This window comes from Garra rufa, chromosome 18 (genome assembly GCF_049309525.1).
Source record: "Garra rufa chromosome 18, GarRuf1.0, whole genome shotgun sequence".
Lineage (NCBI taxonomy): Eukaryota > Metazoa > Chordata > Actinopteri > Cypriniformes > Cyprinidae > Garra > Garra rufa.
The window spans coordinates 13,633,927-13,649,914 of NC_133378.1; the positions used below are offsets into that span (position 1 = coordinate 13,633,927).

Genomic DNA, 15,988 nt, shown 5'->3' on the forward strand with positions numbered 1-15,988 from the left:
AAAAAAACATTACAATAAATTCTTTAAAAAGTCTAAATAGCTTCTTCATGAAAGCAATTGAATACATTTATCTTTGCCATTTATTTTGGCAGTATTAACATATACAACAGCATATGACAATAATTTAGTATTAGAATCAGTATTTTCAGAATCGTACGCCCATGTTGCTTATTGATGTAGTTCAGTGATGTTGTAATCTTGGAATGAGCTGGATCAGAGCCTCAGACCCATTACAATATCATCATTCAGAAGGGTCTGACTTCTGTTGCATACCATGCATCTGAGCTGATGGCAAAACACACAAAGCCCTGCAGGAGTTTAACATATTTGTGGATGTATGAATACACACAGTTTAGGTAATCGCATGTCCGCACACATCTGAATTCTTCAGGACACAATATGTAATCTTATTGGAATACTTGCCGGGGATAAAGTCAGAGGTGTAATCATAATAAACTGCTCATGTAGTTATTTTCCAATAGAAAACATGTGCTCAGAAGCTGTGCAGTCTTGTTTTAAGTACAGTACAATGCATGTGTTATTCTACCACTGTTTTTGTCTCTTTCAAGACTGGGCATGTTCTTCATTTTTAAGACTCTTAGTATTGTTTTCATTTCTCTTGTTGCATGTAAACTTGGCTCTGGTAAGTTTTGGCTGTTGGTCTGAAATTTCTTTTAGTAGCTAGAATTTTATAACGTCATCTTTTTCCTGATATGACCCAGTAGGAAGCAAATAATAAAAACATATGCACTAACCATATTTAAATGTATAAGATTTAACACACAATAATGTCACGTTGGGAAGGAGGAGATCTGGGTCCAAATGTAGGAAAGTATATATTTAATGTAACAAAAAATAAACAAACAAAACAAAAGGCCAACACGACACAACATGACTAGAATCAAAGATCAAAATAAACAGAACTGAAACACAATCTAGAGCAGGATCAAAACACAGAGAAACACACACGAAGACAATGCAGCCAGAATGAGGAGTGAGAGATGAGCAGCTTTAAAGTCTGTATAATAGTGAACAGGGGCTCGTTCTTCGTACGTTGCTTAAAACATCCAAGATCAAATGAGACATCCAAGATGATATCATCGGGCTAATCATGATCCGGCTAACTGGGTTCTTCGAACACACCTGTTGTTTATGATTAGTATCGCTGGATTGAGTTATCTGAGATAAGTGCGCGTTCATGCGTTGGTTTAAAAGGGGATATGTATCGATAGTAGAAACAATGATTAGCAACGCTGTTATTGGCTGTTCAGCATGGCCAAAGAACGTGCCCAGTTTTTCTCCCAAGCAGAACAAGAGCTTTTATTGGAAGGTTATGCCGAATTTGAGTCTTTAATTAAAATGACAGGAAACATCTCAAAGCATGCAAAAGCCAGGAGAGACGGCTGGCAAAAAGAAGCAGACAAATTAAATGCGTTAGTGCTGCCCATGTTACATGTTTTTTCCTTGATATGTTATTTTATTTATATTTTTATTTTTATATACACTACCGTTTAAAAGTTTGGGGTCAGTAAGACTTGTAATAGTCTTTAAAGAAGTCTCTTATGCTCATCAAGGCTGCATTTATTTGATTAAAAATACAGAAAAAAACAGTAATATTGCAAAATGTTTTTACAATATAAAATAATGGTTTTTATTTTAACATACTTTAAAATAGAATTTATTCCTGTGATGAAAAGCTGAATTTTTATCAGCTGTTACTCCAGTCTTAAGTGTCACATGATGCTTCAGAAATCATTCTAATATGCTGATTTATTATTAGAATGATCAGTGTTGGATAATATCAACAGTTGTGCTGCCAAATATTTTTTGGAACCTGTTATTTGTTCCCCAGGATTCTTTCATGAATAACAAGTTTAAAAAGTAGTGTTTATTCAAAATATATATTTTTTTAATAACAATGTAAATTATTTATTATTAACTTTGAATAAATTTTTAATTATTAACTCAATACATCCTTGGTGAATAAAAGTATTAATTACAAAGTACTGACCCCAAACTTTTTAACAGTATATATATACAGTTGCAATCAAAATTATTCAACCCCCTTGACCTGCAAGACATTTTGCTACAGAGAACAACATATTGTGAAACAAATTAAACAAAGGCATCAGTAAACTATTAAAGAAAGTTTATTAAGACACATTTGAGTAATTCTGAGAACGTAAGTTGATGAATAATAATAAAAAAAAATCGAATTGGCTCTAAACATTCATGTTCTAAATTATTCCTCCCCTGAAAAAGCTTTCAGATCACTGATAATCTTTGGTTTTTACTTTGCCACTTGCTTCAAATTCAACCATGTATTTTCAATGAGAATTACATCTGGAAACTGAACAGGCCACTTATTAAAAAAAACATTCTACTGATCCCTGAACCAAGCATAAGTAGATTTGAATGTATACTTTAGGATGATTGTCCTGCAGGAAAGTTCATTGATTATTAGCTTCAGACATTGCACAAAAGGCATCACAATGTTTGCCAAAATGGTGTGATACTTTAATAAATCCATGATATCCTTTATATGGTCATGTTTTCAGTAGAACAACCCCATAACGGACTGGCCCACCTCCATGTTTGATGATGGAGATGGTGTTCTTCTGCTTTTAAGCTTTGTCTTTTTGGCACCAGACATACCTCTGATCCATACATCCAAAAAAGTTCCAGTTTGGTCACATCACTCCATAAAACATTCTTCCAGAACTCCACAGGTCTAACTAAATTAATTTTAGCATGTTCAAGTCAGCTTTTTGTTCTTCTTGGTCAAGAATGGTATTCAGCAAGATTCCTCAACATGAAGTCCATACTTGTCTAGTGTCCTTCTTATACACAGCATTGAAATATTTTGCCTCCTTTCGTCTGGTCAATTTGCAAGTCTTTGGCTGTACATTGCAAGTTTTTCTCAGTTGATCTGATCAAACATTTTATGATATTGTGCTTTTTTGTTCAACAGACTCAAAGGTTTTCTGGTTCAACACACTTTAATCTAAGGAATACGACTGCCAGCTGTGTCTCTAGGAACTTGTCTTAGAAATCTTCATGTAGTTTTAAGATAACAAACTATTTCTTCTCTATTGATTTAGTGTGAGCTCTCTGTTGACTTTACCATATTTGCTACTCATCTTCAGCACTTGTATGGGCTAAAGGTATACTATGTGTAACACCCCAAGCGAATTCCATTTTTAATAAGTTTGTAAAGGCTTAATTATGTTTTAATTCAATTTTTAGGCTTAATTCAATTTTGTTCCTGACCATAAAAATAACTGTCTTAACAGCAATGTTGAATAGGGGTTGAATAATTCTGACATATCTGTGTTATTAAAAAATCCTATAACTCAAAAACATTACATTATATATTGACATTATCACTTTTAATATGCCAGAAAACTGTTGTAGATGCAATTTAGTCCTGTATCTTCAGAAAGAGCAAAAATCATTTGTAAAGTACTGCAGTCTCTGGGGGGTTAAATAATTTTGATTGCAACTGTATATATAGGCTATATATATATAATGTGTGTGTAGCTGTGGTCATCATTCGTGTGTGAATCGTCGTAATTATTTTTTACACTTTTTTTGCAAAATACTTTTCTTTTCCCACGTGAGTCAGTCCGTGTCAGTCGTGCTCTTTGACCAATCAGATGTGACCTCGCCATTTCAACCAATCATAACCCGCTAGGAGCGCAGCCTAAATCCTGTTTACATGAAATAAATGCTCCCGAGCAGGTTTAAGCTTGCGCACCTGTTGCTATGACAGCAAGTCCAGGATGAGCTTCGAAGAACTGAACGATCCAAGATCACGCGGAATCGTCAACAATCAAATCCAGCTAACTGAGTTAGCGAGGTACGAAGAACGAGCCCAAGGTGTGAGTTGAGACGAGTGTAACGATCACAAGACAGGTGTATATAATCAGGGAAGTGCAGTGCAAGGGAAGGGGAAAACAGCGACCTCAGGTGGCTGAGGGAAACCCACAGCCCAGAGTCAATAATACACATTTAATACACAAATAACATCAGTGTGTTTGTGTGGTCAGCAAACAGTCAGAACAATAAAACGATTTTTAATGAAGCTCAACGACCGAATCATCCTCTTCCACGAAATGTGCAACAGTTGTTCCAGATTAGAGACTATTCTTGTTCCCCATATAAATAAACTGGTATGAGTGCCAGTAGTCTTGTTTAAAGCCCGTGACACACTAAACTAACATAAAAGAAGCAGCAATGAAAGCTGACTGTGTGTAATCTTGGATCGTATGCATTTAGGCCATAAAGTTGTGTCTGAACACAGATACAAGGAAATAGCTCTCCATACCAGCAGGTGGCAGTAGTCTGCATTCATCATTTGACTAATACTATTGAAATACAAACAGTAAACAAAGCTGAACTTGCTTACTATTTTGAATATGAGTAATATTGATCAGCAGGTCTTCACTTAATTCCAGATGGCCATGACATTTGTTCACGACTGGAATACTCAGATATGATGAAGATCTAAAATGACAAGAGGCTTCTGTGTATTCTTTGGCTTTCTTGCTTTTGTCACTTTTATTTTTCTTCTCATGCACTGGATCACTGAGCTGAACAGCTAATCAGAGCCACTGATGGGTCTAACTATTGTCAACAGTATGGCCTTAAAGGAACCCAGATAGGACATGTATGTCTGCAAGATGTCTGTTAAAGATCTCTTGATCTGGAAAGCATCTGCTGTGTACAAACATCTGTAAGATGTCAGTTTTATATACTTTCTGAACCATAAACATATTAAAGACATCTAATAGACGTCTATATGACATCTGATAGGAGACATCCTATAGATGTATTGCAAATGAGCAAACACGTCTTCCAGATGTAAATGCAGACGTCAAATAGATGTCTCTGAGATGTATGTATGCTATCAGGGAAAACTGGGTAAACAATGTGGTTTCTTTTTAATCTTTCCTCTTTTATTTTTATGCTTAGGTCTGAGGATGTGGACAATTGTAGGAGTGGTTTGTCTTTCTCAGTGCATTATGGGTCAGCTGCTGGAGGCCAGGTCCAAAGGAGCCCCACCTCAGTTTATATGTAGCATTCCAGGTTTGCCAGGAGCACCGGGAAAGACCGGACCCCCTGGGCCTAGTGGGGAGGATGGCCATGTCGGAATCCCAGGAAGAGATGGGAGGGATGGACGGAAGGGGGAAAAGGGAGAAAAGGGTGAACCAGGTAGAGGAATTACCTAAATGAACAGCTTCTACGGTAAAGCTGTTCGAGACTAAATTGATCTGAAAATGGTTCTTGGTCGAGGTTCCTCAAATCTGGCCCTGGAAGGATACTGCCATGCAGGGTTTAGATTGAACCAAGGGTGTCCAAACTTGGTCCTAGTGGGCCACTGTCCTCCAGAGTTTAGCTCCAACTTGCCTCAACACACCTAGGCCAGGGTTAGGCAAGTTCGTTCCTAGAGAGCTGCTGTCCTGCAAAGTTTAGCTGCAACCCTAATCAAACACACCTGAACAAGCTAATCAGTGTCTTCAGGATTACTAAGGCTATAGGCAGGTGAGATTTTATTCAGGGTTGGAGCTAAACTCTACAGTTCAGTAGCTCTTTAGGACTGAACTTGCCTACCCCTGGCCTAGTAAGAGTTTGATTAGCTGGTTCAGGTGTGTTTAATTAGGGTTGGAGCTTAACTCTCTAGAACCAAGTTTGGACACTCCTGGCTTAAATTCTGATTAAACTCTTTATAAGTCACATTTGTCAGCCTTATACATCATTGAGGCTGTCTCGACACAGAAAAGTCATCATTCCATTACAAATTAATAAAGAACTACAGTAAGAAATGGCTCACTAGGAGTAACAGTCAGATTTATAATGGTTATTTTTTCTGAAATGAGACATCCTTAATGCAGCCGACAAATGTAATGTCCTGAAGGCACAACCTTAAAAATAAGACAAAACTTTTGAAGACCTGGATTTGTTTTTAATTATGGTTGGAGTTAAACTTTATAGGGCAAAGGCTCTCCAGGGCTGGAGTTGAGATTGCACACAATCGGATGAATATTGCACAGAAAAATAACATTATTAGGTGCTATGTCCGGGATATTTCACCTTACCCTGTAACGTGTAAAGTGATTACGTTTGTAACAGGGACAGTAGTTTTGCAAGGAAGGGGTGTGCTGTTACCAGTCAGTATAGAGCATATTGCCGTATTTCAAGAAAATGTTAAACTGATCTAAGATCAGTATATTTCAGGGCTGGGCAACTTCGGTCCTAAAGGGGTGAGAGTCGAGAACCCCTGTTCTACTGGGATTACTTTTAGAGCAGGGCTGTCCAGTCTTGCTTCATGAGGTCCACTGCAGAGTTTTGCTCTAATTAAACACACTTAAACTAACCGATCAAGATTATCAGGGATACTATAAACTGCCAGACAGGTGTAGTGGAGCAAGTTGGGCCTAAACTCTGCAGGACACTAGAGCAGTGGTTCTCAATCCTGGTCCTGGGGGACCCCTGCTCTGCACATTTTGCATGTCTCTCTTATTTAACACACCTGACTGAGATCTTCAGCTTGTTAGTTCAGTTCATGGATCTCTCTCCTAATGAGCTGAAGATCTCAATCAGGTGTGTTAAATAAGGGAGACATGCAAAATGTGCAGAGCAGGGGTCCTCCAGGACCAGGATTGAGAACCACTGCACTAGAGCAGGACTAGATAATTTAGAGCAGGAATGGGCAACTTCGGTCCTGGAGGGCCACTGTCCTGCAGAGTTTAGCTCCAACCATAACTAAAACACACCTGAACAAGCTAATCAAGGCTACACGATTGCTAGAAAGATACAGGCAGGTGTGTTTGATTAGGGTTGGAGTTTTACTCTACAGGACAGTGGTCCTCCAGAAGTGAAGTTGCCCATCCCTGCTCTAAACTATCCAATCCTGCTCTAGTGTCCTGCACAGTTTAGGTCCAACTTGCTCATCACACCTGCCTGGAAGTTTCTAGTAATCCTGATGATCTTGATTGGTTAGTTCAGATATGTTTAATTCGGATTGGAGCAAAACTCTGCATGACAGTGGACCTCATGACTCCAAGACTAGACAGCCTTGCTCTAAAAGTAATCCCAGTAGAACAGGGGTTCTCTGCTCTGACCCTCAATGTCCACTTTCCTGCACTGTTTAGCTTTAACCTTGATCTATAGCCATAGCTTGACCTTAATTAGCTCATTCAGATGTGCTTGATTAGGATTGGAACTAAACTCTGGAGGAAAGTCCACCTAGAGGGCCAGAATTGAGAATCGTTGCAGTATAACAGAGGTTTAAAAATTATTTTCTGGAGGACCACTGTCCTGCCCTACCCCCAGGGCAGCCAAGATGTAAGTGACTTTGTTTCTTCAGTAGAACACAAACAAAGATCATATAATGGCAGTCAATGGGATCCATAGCTTTGAGAGTCAAATAAACATACACAGACAAAACCAAATTAAACTCTGCAGCTCGTGACGATACATTGAGGTGTTAAGACACAAAATGATCGGTCTGTGCAAGAAAATTAACAGTATTTATATCATCTTTTACCTCTGATCCACCGCAATGTTCAGCTGTCCTGTGCACGTTCACAATAGCCGGCCCATGATGCATCAACGTGCTCTGGCAAAGTAGTCGGTGAAAAGTCAACAATCCTGAATAAATTTGTGCAAGGAAACATAATCTTTTAGTTTTTAATTGGTTCCAAGAATCAGTATAACCACAAGTAATTACCATTTTGAGTAGCCGCTGTGCACTGTGTAAACAATGAGTGAAGTATATGCACGACAAATCTACTATGCAAGAGCACGTCACACTCCGGCTGTTGTAAACGCATTTAGGACAGTTGCACATAGCGGTGGATCAGAAGTAAAAGATTATATGAATAATGTTCAGTTTCTTGCACAGACCGATCGTTTTGTGACTTAACATCTCAATGTATCATCACGCGCCTCAGTATTTAATTTGGTTTTGTCTGTGTATGTTTTTTTTGACTCTCAAAGCTGTGGATCCCATTGACTACCATTATATGACTGACAGACTGCAACAGTTTGAGTTAAAAGTCTTCGTTTGTGTTTTACTGAAGAAACAAAGTCACCTACATCTTGGATACCCTGGGGGTAAGCAGATAAACATCAAATTTTCATTTCTGGGTGAACTATCCCTTTAAGGATGAGTAATATTTTACAGAATAAAGAACTGAGAGAATTTATGATCTGAATGACAGATTTCTAGTCCTGGGAGAATTCTAAGTTCCAGAACGATATACATCATTGCATTTTAACATTTCCAACCACATCCACATCAAAATATGTTACATTCTGGGTATGATGGTTTGTATTAATAATGGCAACAATTTCAGATTGGGTCAGTGCAAGTATGATGTTGTTTGAAAAGATTTTGGCTTAAAATCAAGACCTGTGTTTGTTTTAGGTCTCAGAGGTAGAGTCGGGCCAACGGGAAAACTCGGGGAACGTGGAGAGAGAGGTTTCATTGGAAAGCGTGGACCTGAGGGTGATTCCGGAGATTTAGGGCCTCCTGGTTCTCCAGGACGTCTCGGACAGAAGGGTGATAAGGGTCAACAAGGTCCTCCAGGAGAACCAGGGATCTGCAAATGTGGAAGTTTGGTTCCCAAATCAGCATTCTCTGTGGGCATCACCAGTAGCTACCCCACTGAGCAAGCACCTATCAAGTTTAACAAAGTCCTGTTTAATGAGGGTGGCCACTACAACCCAGAGACGGGAAAATTCCTCTGTGCTTACCCCGGAATATATTACTTTTCTTATGACATCACTCTGGCTAACAAGCACTTGGCCATTGGGTTGGTTCAGAACGGACAGTACCGGATAAAGACTTTTGATGCCAACACAGGAAATCATGACGTGGCATCTGGCTCACTGGTGATGTTTCTCAACCCAGAGGATGAGGTGTGGCTGGAGATCTTCTACAAGGACCAGAACGGCCTGTTTGCTGACCCAGGCTGGGCTGACAGTCTGTTCTCTGGGTTTTTACTTTATGCAGATACAAACTATATGGATACGTTGGCGGAAGACTACTAATAACTGTTGTGGTAGCATCAATTTATGGTGCAATCTTGGATTGAGCCATGCTGTTTTTTCAGCATCTCACACCATGAATGTCACATTTTTTGACACTTTTTCTATGTATAAAAAGCAGTTGTTTAATAAAAAATGTACAAAATATGTATCAAAGTTCCTGCATTCAGCTGTGCTATGGATAAACTTGTCCAGTGTGAATGGACTCTAACTTGTTAAAAGTCACCATTTATATTCTTGATGCAAAATACTAAATCATAAAAATAACACTGTTTTTGACACTCTTGTATATACATTCCTACATACATCCAATACCTAAGGCTAAAGGTTTCAACTGAAGATTTAACTGTTTTAGCAAAAAAAAAAAAAAAAAAAAAAAAAAATGTCCACATTCATTTGGAACTTTTGCCACTTCTTCCATATTTTGAACATATGGCCCACAGACTCATATATATTCAGACTCATATATTCCACTTAAAATATATGTAAACATATTTTAAGTGTGGATTTTGTATCTCTAGTAAGTAAATATTTAATATGAATAAACGTAGTTACTCATACAGAAAAGAACACACAAATACAAATAATATGTGCAATCACATGTTAAAATGTGAAAAATGTGTTTTGCACATAGGAAACATGTGATTTTAGAAATGTGTGGATCCCGTATGATCACGTTTCCACATTTGTTTACATGGGTTTCACATGTTTCATGTGATATTAACATGTGATTGCAAATGTGAAATTTATGTGATTGTTCTTACTAAAAATACAAAAGAAAAAACATATTTATGTTCATGTGAAATATGATATTGCATATTATCAAAAGAGTATATTTTGTTTAATTTGCTGACCAATAAATGCATAATGACAATGTTTGCCATGACAACTCATACTACATTATTTTTGCTGTGTTTATTCATGTGTCAAATGAACCCAAAGATTTAAACAGAAACTCCCTTGGTTTTATTGAGTTGATGAGTCACTTTTTGAATTCGGTTTAATTTGTCAAAGGAGATTTTGTGTGCTGTCAGAAGAAACAGTTCAACCATCTGAATAAAAGCTTTGTGGCTATTGTGATTTGTTTTGAAAAGGAACAATCAGACATATGTTTCAAGGTTAATTTCAAAAGTTTTTTAAAAAGGATGATTAGACCAATATGTCCCTGTAGTTCTGCACTTGTGCGTTTATGAGTGCATGTTAGTGCGTAAATCCACTTCATGTGTCACTGACTGGATAAGAAATAGTGGGACATTTTGTTATGGCAAAACAAATGATTGAAAAGTAAAAAATGGTTTACACTGAGTAATGCAGCAACAGTACATTGTTTTGCATTTGGGAAAAATAAATGGAAGCCAAAGCTCAAAATCCTGAAAACACCCTCTTTGAATTCTGATTACAGCCATCTGAACAGAATCAAATAACATAGCCTACATAATTTATACTCACCGCAGTGGTTGCTTTTGCATTTTTTGAGAAAGATGAAAAACGAAAAACAGCTCAACAGCTTTACTGCAGAACACATTTGTTTTAAGGAGCAAACAAACAGAAAGATGTTTCCAAAAATACAGTGAATGAGCTCAGATCTGATCTTCCACTAAACCACATACTGCAGCAGAAATCCTAGTTCTCAAGGGTTTTAGTGATTTTATAATCTTATAATTTACCGCCCAATTAATGGTTTAAATCAAAACAGGATGTAAGGTTTGTTATTGAAAGTGGTGTGAAGTAAAATCTCTATGTAGTTTAGAAATGATAGAATCTTTAAATAGTGCACTACCCTTATGAAAAATAAGTTTAAGTGTGCTATTAGTATACTTCTATTAAACTAAAAACAGGAAAATATACTTTCAGTCTACTTCTCAGAAATGTGCTCTCAGAAATATACTTAAAATTACATTTAAGCATACTTGACTTATACTTAGAAAAAGTCTAAATATACTTGTGCTCTGAGAATCCGTGTATTTATTGTTATACTCTAGGCGTGCTGTTATACATCTTCTGAACAGAATTTCCGAAACACATGTGAAGAAGAAACCGAAACAACAGATGCTTCCACATGTAATCTAACACAATCGTCAGACATAAAACAGCACCAAAACCATAGATATGGAAAACTGTGTAACATTATGGAATAAAATGTTGACCCATGAAGAGGTAATAATGAATGTCAAGCTTTGGGGTGTTGATCGACTCCATCTATGTTTTGATTATCATGAATAGTCTTTTTTTTTTTGGCTTTTTGTTCAAAATGTTTATTTATTTTTTATTTATGACACTTACCCACATTCAAGTGTTTATAAAAAAGAATGCATGAAGCTAGAAAAAAAATGTTTTTGTTTACAAGTTCAGATATTCATATAACAAAATATATACAAATTAATATTTAATAATAAATAGGAACATAGTAGTATACTTAAAGTATGATGTAAAGTTCACTTAAAGAAAACTTATGAGTATACTTGTTGTATAAAACTACTAAACTAATAATTTACTGAGACTATACTTCAAAGTGTACTAAATATGCATAAAAAGTATTTAATTAGTAAACTATCAGTTCACTTTTAGTAACATACTAAAACATAGACTAAAAGCTAAAAAGATGTAAACTTGTTGTGTACTCGAAGTTTACTACTGTTATACTTAAAGTATACATAAGTATACTTTTATACTAGAAAATGGGCCAATTTACTCCCAAGGAGTATTGAAATATACTTATACTACTAGTACACTTTTTGTATACTTACTACACAAAGTATACTTCAAAATATACTTGAATTTAAGTATACTTAATAAAATAAACTTGAAGTATACTTCTTTTTGGTAAGGGTAATACTGTGTTTAAAATATCACTCATGTGATTTATGCAAGGTTGGTTTTGTCTAAATAAGTTTAGCCTATCACAGGAACGTGGAATAATAGAGTATAATTAAATAAATTATTTCATATTTCATTATTTTTTTCTATTTTAAATAAATATGAGTTATTGCATCAATGACTAAGACATGCTGCAGTGAAGTTGGTTTTAGTGTAACAGGGTAGTCTACATTTTTGCAATGCGGCGTGGCATCAGTCAATCAATCTGTGGCACTGCTCAGGAGTTATGAGAGCCCAGGTTGCTCTGATAGTGGCCTTCAGCTCTTCTGCATTGTTGGGTCTGGCATATCGCATCTTCCTCTTCACAATACCCCATAGATTTTCTATGAGGTTAAGGTCAGGCGAGTTTGCTGGCCAATTAAGAACAGGGATACCATGGTCCTTAAACCAGGTACTGGTAGCTTTGGCTCTGTGTGCAGGTGCCAAGTCCTGTTGGAAAATGAAATCTGCATCTCCATAAAGTTGGTCAGCAGCAGGAAGCATGAAGTGCTCTAAAACGGTATACAGCTGCGATGACATGGCACCCCAAACCATCACTGACTGTGGAAACTTTACACTGGACCTCAAGCAACATGGATTCTGTGCCTCTCCTCTCTTCCTCCAGACTCTGAGACCCTGATTTCCAAAGGAAATGCAAAATTTACTTTCATCAGAGAACATAACTTTGGACCACTCAGCAGCAGTCCAGTCCTTTTTGTCTTTAGCCCAGGCGAGACTCTTCTGACGCTGTCTGTTGTTCAAGAGTGGCTTGACACAAGGAATGCGACAGCTGAAACCCATGTCTTGCATACGTCTGTGCCTAGTGGTTCTTGAAGCACTGACTCCAGCTGCAGTCCACTCTTTGTGAATCTCCCCCACATTTTTGAATGGGCTTCGTTTCACAATTCTCTCCAGGGTGCGGTTATACTACTAGTACACTTTTTGTATACTTACTACACAAAGTATACTTCAAAATATACTTGAATTTAAGTATACTTAATAAAATAAACTTGAAGTATACTTCTTTTTGGTAAGGGTAATACTGTGTTTAAAATATCACTCATGTGATTTATGCAAGGTTGGTTTTGTCTAAATAAGTTTAGCCTATCACAGGAACGTGGAATAATAGAGTATAATTAAATAAATTATTTCATATTTCATTATTTTTTTCTATTTTAAATAAATATGAGTTATTGCATCAATGACTAAGACATGCTGCAGTGAAGTTGGTTTTAGTGTAACAGGGTAGTCTACATTTTTAGTTTTTATATTAAAGATCATTTTTGTAAAGTAGTATTGTAAACATTATCATGCACGAGTCAGCACGACCAAATAAACGACATAACAATAAAACATTTTAACAATAAAACGCTTTTTTTAACCGTTTACTGCACGTTGGTATTCTTCTTTTCTTCTTGTTATTTATTTATTTTATTTAATAGCTCAAATTCAGTATTTTACAGTAGCCAGGGGGTGAACAAAAGGAAAAAAAAGACAAAAAAAATATAAAGAAACTGAAAAAGAAAAGTAAATAGAGCAAATAAATACAAATAAAATAAAAATTTTATAAAGACATAAAAATGTTTACATACATTATTACACTTAACAGCTTTCTTGTTCATCAAATACACGTTTACGCAGGATCGGATTCAAGCCTGATGACGTCTCCAGATTTAGATGATTGACGGGACTCTAGGCCAATGAAAAACGCTCTGACAAAGAGTGGGACGGACCGGACGCAAACTGCTGAGTTCGGTTGCGGGTTATTTACATCCGTTACCAGGCAGCGAGACGCCGCATGACGGTAAAACTCTACCAAAATAAAGATTCAGTAGTTGCTCTTTGAGTGAATTATTGTCGTTCGTACTGTTTAGAAGTCTAGAAAGCCTTTGCGTTCAGCTTTGTTCAGGGTTATGTTTATTTCCTGCCTCGAAAAACTAACGTTACAGTCTGCTGTTGTTAAAAGATTTTCTTAATGCGCTGGAAATGACTGTATAACAGAGACATCAGATGTGTGTTTATAGACCGCGTCTGCAGTCTTTTCCTCTATTATAAACTTCACTCATTCAAGCTTTTATTACAGTTTCACCAAGAAGTTCCTGTGACTCCTAATCTGAAATGAATTTGGGAAGATATCCCGTATAACGTTAAATATTGTAAACATGGCACCAAAATGTCATCGCCCAGGTAATCTTACTGTTTTTAGTATTTCAAGAATGAAAAAGTAAAATGTGATTGTTTCATTACTTAAGTTTTCTCTCGTGTTGTTATCAGTGATGTACGGGAGAAGATAAGGAAGAAGAGGAGAGAACTGCAGGAGACTTTAGGAAGAGTCCGAGATGATAAACTGGTATAAACACTATGCATTACAGCATATTAAACAATGATGGCCGTTTACTGTGTTTGTTGTTCATTACCAGTTTTTCTAGGTGCTGCACATGATCATTCATATTTGGTGTATTTGACATCTGAAGTTTTTAGAATATGTTAGATGTTTATTATATCAGGTATACTGTAGAGTGCAATGCATATAAAGCTACAGTATACACTTTCACTGAGAATGCATGCATGAAGCGGTGTATGTAAGGTCTGTGCTGATGTGCTGTAGGCTTTGGTTCCGTCAGACTGGGATCTGTCTAAGGAGAATGATCACACTGCGGTGGAGGTTGGTTCTGTTCTCACCCTTTCTATTTCCTGTCGTGCACTAACACATTCCTGCTAGTCTGTTCTTCAGTGGTGCTTCTGTCCTAATACTTAGCTAAAGAAATAGATTTTTTTTCAAGGGGTGAAATAATTTACGCTGACCGTTTTCAAGAAAGAAAAAACTACTACTGCATGTTAAATAATCTAACAAACTGGCATGATTAACAGCAGCTCATATAGAGTAGTCAACATTTGAAGTGGACCAAAACCTTTCATCAAATTTGTTCTAAAACCGAAACAATACCAGTTCTTGACTTTTTTGATCCACTTCAAATGTTGACTGTTATATACAGGTGCTGGTCATATAATTAGAAATCTTCAAAAGTTGATTTATTTCACTAATTCCCTTCAAGAAGTGAAACTTGTATAATGTCTACATTCATTCCCCACAGACTGATATATTTCAAGTGTTTATTTCTTTTCATTTTGATGATTATAACTGACAACTAATGAAAACCCCAATTCAGCATCTCAGAAAATTAGAATATTACTTAAGACCAATACAAAGAAAGGATTTTTAGAAATCTTGGCCAACTGAAAAGTATGAACATGAAAAGTATGAGCATGTACAGCACTCAATACTTAGTTGGGGCTCTTTTGCCTGAATTACTGCAGCAATGCGGCGTGGCATCAGTCAATCAATCTGTGGCACTGCTCAGGAGTTATGAGAGCCCAGGTTGCTCTGATAGTGGCCTTCAGCTCTTCTGCATTGTTGGGTCTGGCATATCGCATCTTCCTCTTCACAATACCCCATAGATTTTCATGAGGTTAAGGTCAGGCGAGTTTGCTTGGCCAATTAAGAACAGGGATACCATGGTCCTTAACCAGGTACTGGTAGCTTTGGCTCTGTGTGCAGGTGCCAAGTCCTGTTGGAAAATGAAATCTGCATCTCCATAAAGTTGGTCAGCAGCAGGAAGCATGAAGTGCTCTAAAACGGTATACAGCTGCGATGACATGGCACCCCAAACCATCACTGACTGTGGTAACTTTACACTGACCTCAAGCAACATGGATTCTGTGCCTCTCCTCTCTTCCTCCAGACTCTGAGACCTGATTTCCAAAGGAAATGCAAAATTTACTTTCATCAGAGAACATAACTTTGGACCACTCAGCAGCAGTCCAGTCCTTTTTGTCTTTAGCCCAGGCGAGACTCTTCTGACGCTGTCTGTTGTTCAAGAGTGGCTTGACACAAGGAATGCGAGCTGAAACCCATGTCTGCATACGTCTGTGCCTAGTGGTTCTTGAAGCACTGACTCCAGCTGCAGTCCACTCTTTGTGAATCTCCCCCATCATTTTTGAATGGGCTTCGTTTCACAATTCTCTCCAGGGTTGCGGGTATCCCTATTGCTTGAACACTTTTTTCTACACATCTTTT

General features: G+C 37.2%; 2 protein-coding genes across 2 annotated transcripts in view; both read left to right on the plus strand.

The window, feature by feature from the left end:
- The first annotated feature begins 4,952 nt into the window (after positions 1-4,952).
- On the plus strand, positions 4,953-9,223 carry c1qtnf7 (C1q and TNF related 7). The gene is made up of 2 exons (XM_073823854.1): positions 4,953-5,214; positions 8,432-9,223. The coding sequence occupies exons 1-2, from the start codon at positions 4,983-4,985 to the stop codon at positions 9,055-9,057; spliced, it is 858 nt and encodes a 285-aa protein (XP_073679955.1). The 5' UTR covers positions 4,953-4,982; the 3' UTR covers positions 9,058-9,223.
- A 4,769-nt stretch (positions 9,224-13,992) lies between these two features.
- The window catches only part of cc2d2a (coiled-coil and C2 domain containing 2A), a 49,952-nt gene continuing 47,956 nt past the window's right edge, over positions 13,993-15,988 (plus strand). Inside the window, exons 1-3 of the mRNA XM_073822651.1 lie at positions 13,993-14,097; positions 14,185-14,260; positions 14,519-14,575. Coding sequence (XP_073678752.1) covers positions 14,084-14,097; positions 14,185-14,260; positions 14,519-14,575 — 147 coding nt within the window. The 5' untranslated portion in view covers positions 13,993-14,083. The remainder of the gene's footprint in view (positions 14,098-14,184; positions 14,261-14,518; positions 14,576-15,988) is intronic.